Raw genomic sequence first — 3,908 nt, forward strand, 5'->3', positions numbered from 1 at the left:
CCCTAGCCCGGCCCGTGTCCGACAGCTTATCAGAATTACCGGCCCGAGCCCGTCTTTTTTTTCCCCTTCTCCCAAAACAGCTTATACTACTGTTTCAGCTATTAAAATTATTCAGTTTTGTATGTAATGGCAAAGTAATTATATTTCATTTCGTTTTTTTATTAAGTTAATTTAGAAAAACGTTTGGAGCATTTTTTGTTCGTTACAAGTTTTTGTTTTTTTAAAGTAACGACCAAGCGGTACTACCGCGGTAGCACGGTCTTGTGTTGTTTCCACCAGCGCTGCAATTTTTTTTCATCACTAATTGATGGATGTCTAAAATATAAAAATAAGGAGAAGCCTAAAACAGGCCTGAGGCCCGGCCCACGTCTGAACTATGACGTGAAAATTGGCCCGAAGCCCGGCCCTAGGGGCGTAAAAAAGTCGGGGCCCGTCGGGCCCGGCATGAAATTGGTTCTGTTGGTTCTGGTTCTGTTGACACATGTTGACTCACGTAAGCCGCCTGCTGGTGCGTGTGCACAAATAACACCCGTCTACAATTATTCTCCTCAAACGTGGGATGAATTCATTACGATGCTTCCTGCTGGGAAAAACGTTTTCATGTCTGGAAATTTCACAGTTTTCAAAGAGGATAAAGGAAATAACAAGGAAATGTAGATATTAAAATGAGAGTCCCCACACTCCGGATCAGTCAGTGAAATAAAGAAAGATAGCATTTCACATGCATTTCGACATGTAGGCTTATTTTAAAATAGACTAATATGTATATGGTGTAAATTTTTTAATGTTGTGTATAAACTATATTTATTTTTACTTGTACATGTTAAAGAAAATAAATAAATAAATAAATAAATAAAACTGTAATACTAAACTGCATAGCTACTAGATGTCTGCATAGCCTTTTTATATAAATATACGGGCTGTAATATCTAGATGGTGAAACAAGACACGATTTTTAATAGTTTCAAATAGTTTTTACTATAGTTTGTATTAGTTTTAATTTTAAAGTCATAGTTAAATAAAAGTAGGCTACTTAGATATGGCTTTTTTGACTTATTTACATATGTAACTTGAAGTAATCCAAAAGTAATCAGATTACATTACTTTTATATTGTGGTACTTGGATTACGTTACTGAATACTTTTTTAATTAAGTAATTTGTAACTGTAACGGAATACATTTTAAAAGTAATCCTCCCAACCCTGCACAGAAAGCAGCAGGGACATTAAACTGCTGTGAATATATTGTTATCCTCTTTCTTTCTTAATTGTTTACCTTCACCTAAGCCATAAGCAACTGTTTTTACAAGGATACTTACAGAGACATGCATTTTGACATAGTTTCGTGCGTATGTGTTATTTCAGGCACAAATAGTAGCGGAAGTGAACGGAATTCAGAGTTCACCTGCATCTGCGTGGATCTCACCGTGTCTACAACGGACGCGAGCAGCACGGCGCGACGCGACAAAATACAATAGAACCCATTATAATCAGTGATGCTGTGTGACTGACTACACTGGTGCAGCGCGACACGACAAATCCCCGACAGTAAACTGATGCCTCCTTTTATTTATGACGTACTGACACAAAGTTCAAATGATTTGCAAAGGTCGCTTTGTCGCGTCCAGTGTAGACAGACTTTGGGGCCGTTCACATGGTGCACCTAAAAACGCGTGGAAAACACCAGCCGGGCCGCTTTCTCCTTCTTTCCAAAGCGCTCGGGAGCTTGCGCTTTCGTGGTGTCTGCCGTTGCTAAGCAACCGTGACCTGCGCTCTCCTCAACGACGCGGAAGTTTCAACAAAGGATAAATGGATTTCCAGCACTGAAAATCGCTTGCAGTAGCTCTGCTACTAAATGTATTGCCGCGTCCGGTGTCTGTGTGTGAGCAAGGAAAACGATCAGTATAAATATAACGATCAGTATACTAAACATCGCACATCCATGCACACATCACGATTATCGATGCTGAAACGATATATCGTGCAGCCCTACTAGGAATCCTGGAAGGTCACAGATTCTGCTAATGGATTTGCGGTTTATCATACGTTATGAATAAATAGAGTTCACTTCAAAAGCACATGATAGGAAGGCGCCTAAGTCAAGCATCAGGTCGGGTGGTTGATCTATACTTACAGTTTTTCAGCTGGTATTCAATAGCTGCTTTCAGATTAAAGGCTTCAATCAAAGCAGTTTCATGCAGGACAAGGGTGTTGCCAACACTTCTTACATCAATGCCTTCTGTTGTCATTCCAATACTGAGCTCTATGGACATAAGAATCACTCACTGAAATTCACTCTATAGCACAGAAAATCTTGCAACACCTAAAGGATTTTCTGTTACAAATACCTGGATGCTCTCTGATTCCACGCTCAATAATTTCTGCAATATATTTGAGTGCTGAAGCATACTGCTTTAAACTGTAGTAACAAAGTGCTATATTGTAGGCCAGATCTGTAAAAAAAAAAAAAAAAAAAAAAAAACATCAGACAGAGTCCAGCACAGCTAGTTTTGGAAAACATCACAGTGTGTCAAAAGGTCTCCATTTCCACATTCATTTCCATAAAAAAAAAATCTAAATTACTACCCTTACGCAGTGTGGTCAACCAGTCAATGTTATGTTTGTAACTCTTGGCAGAACAGTTACTGGGAGACACCAGTGTGTGTGTTTGTCTGTTTTGTCTATTAAGCTCCTGCATGTAGACACCACAAACACACACAGCTATAATTCAACGGAACCAGTACTAAAGAAGTTCATCCTCACCTGGCTGGTAGCCCAGTACATTCATGGAGGACATAAACTTTATGCAAGCCTCTTCATACTCGCCCTCCTTATAAAGCAAACACCCGAGGTCCACATCATAGTCTGGATCATCCTGAGGCAACTGCTCAACCAGAGTCTGGAGAAGCAAAACCAAATATTCCAACAAAATAAACAGTCGCTCATGCCACATTCTGTGCTCAAATGGTGATTCATTTTCCACATGTGCCATAGCTCAGAGTTCTTACAGGATGTTTCATGTATACTGTGGCTTTAAAAAGCATTCGGACACTTAAAGGGATAGTTCACTCAAAAACAAAAATTCTGTAATCATTTACTCACCCTTTTATTAAATTACTAGTTATTTTAAAAAGAAAAAGAAATAAGATTCAACATAAGAACTTCTTTTCAAGATTTTCACAAAGAACATTAAAAAATATATATTTCTTAAATAATTTTCCAAATGTGTTTCATAGAAGAAGTAAATTGTGGTTTGTGGTTTAAATTGTGGTTTAGAATGACATAACAGTGAATACATTTTGTCTGAAAGAAAAATGCTGTTACCTTTGCACCTGAAAAATCTTCCTCTCCATATTTGATGGCAGCTTGAAGTTTAATCATCTGTTTAGAAATAGGATGAATAATAATATTTATTTTTAATAAATATTTAGTTTTATTTACATACTTATTACTTACATACATATATTTACTGTATATTATAATGGGAAAAAACTGCAAAACAGTTTTAAGGATGGTACATTTTCTTAATTCACCATTTTTTTTGCAGATGTGACTAAATGTAATGTGTATCCACCTTTGTATGACTAGTTGTGCTGTCCAAGAGAAAAGTAGCTTTCATGGCCTCTGGGAAGGCACACGCTCCATACAGAGACTGGGCATAGTAAAGTTTGTAGTCCTCGACCTCTGGATGAAGCTGCGTCAGCTGTTCATAACATTCTGCTGCATTAGTGAAGTCCTGCATGTGGTAGTAGCAGTAGCCTAGCAGAGACAGAGCAGCCCTGGACTGGACATACAGAGACAGTCAGTCATATAGAAATCATATATTATGTCTTATATAGACAAAGAGAGATTTTATACATACACACACACACACACATATATACACATATATATATATATATATATATA

At 37.7% G+C, this 3,908-nt stretch overlaps 1 protein-coding gene across 3 annotated transcripts in view; it reads right to left on the minus strand.

Annotated features, from left to right (window-relative positions):
• Positions 1-3,908, minus strand: part of LOC107738612 (tetratricopeptide repeat protein 30A) — a 12,374-nt gene that overhangs the window by 7,569 nt on the left and 897 nt on the right. For all 3 annotated transcript variants that reach the window (XM_016550384.1, XM_016550385.1, XM_016550383.1), the window contains exons 3-7: positions 3,574-3,783; positions 3,324-3,380; positions 2,763-2,898; positions 2,348-2,452; positions 2,134-2,262 (exon numbers count right to left, since the gene is read on the minus strand). In XM_016550384.1, coding sequence (XP_016405870.1) covers positions 2,134-2,262; positions 2,348-2,452; positions 2,763-2,898; positions 3,324-3,380; positions 3,574-3,783 — 637 coding nt within the window. The remainder of the gene's footprint in view (positions 1-2,133; positions 2,263-2,347; positions 2,453-2,762; positions 2,899-3,323; positions 3,381-3,573; positions 3,784-3,908) is intronic.

This window comes from Sinocyclocheilus rhinocerous, unplaced genomic scaffold (genome assembly GCF_001515625.1).
Source record: "Sinocyclocheilus rhinocerous isolate Xijiao unplaced genomic scaffold, SAMN03320098_v1.1 scaffold1155, whole genome shotgun sequence".
NCBI lineage: Eukaryota > Metazoa > Chordata > Actinopteri > Cypriniformes > Cyprinidae > Sinocyclocheilus > Sinocyclocheilus rhinocerous.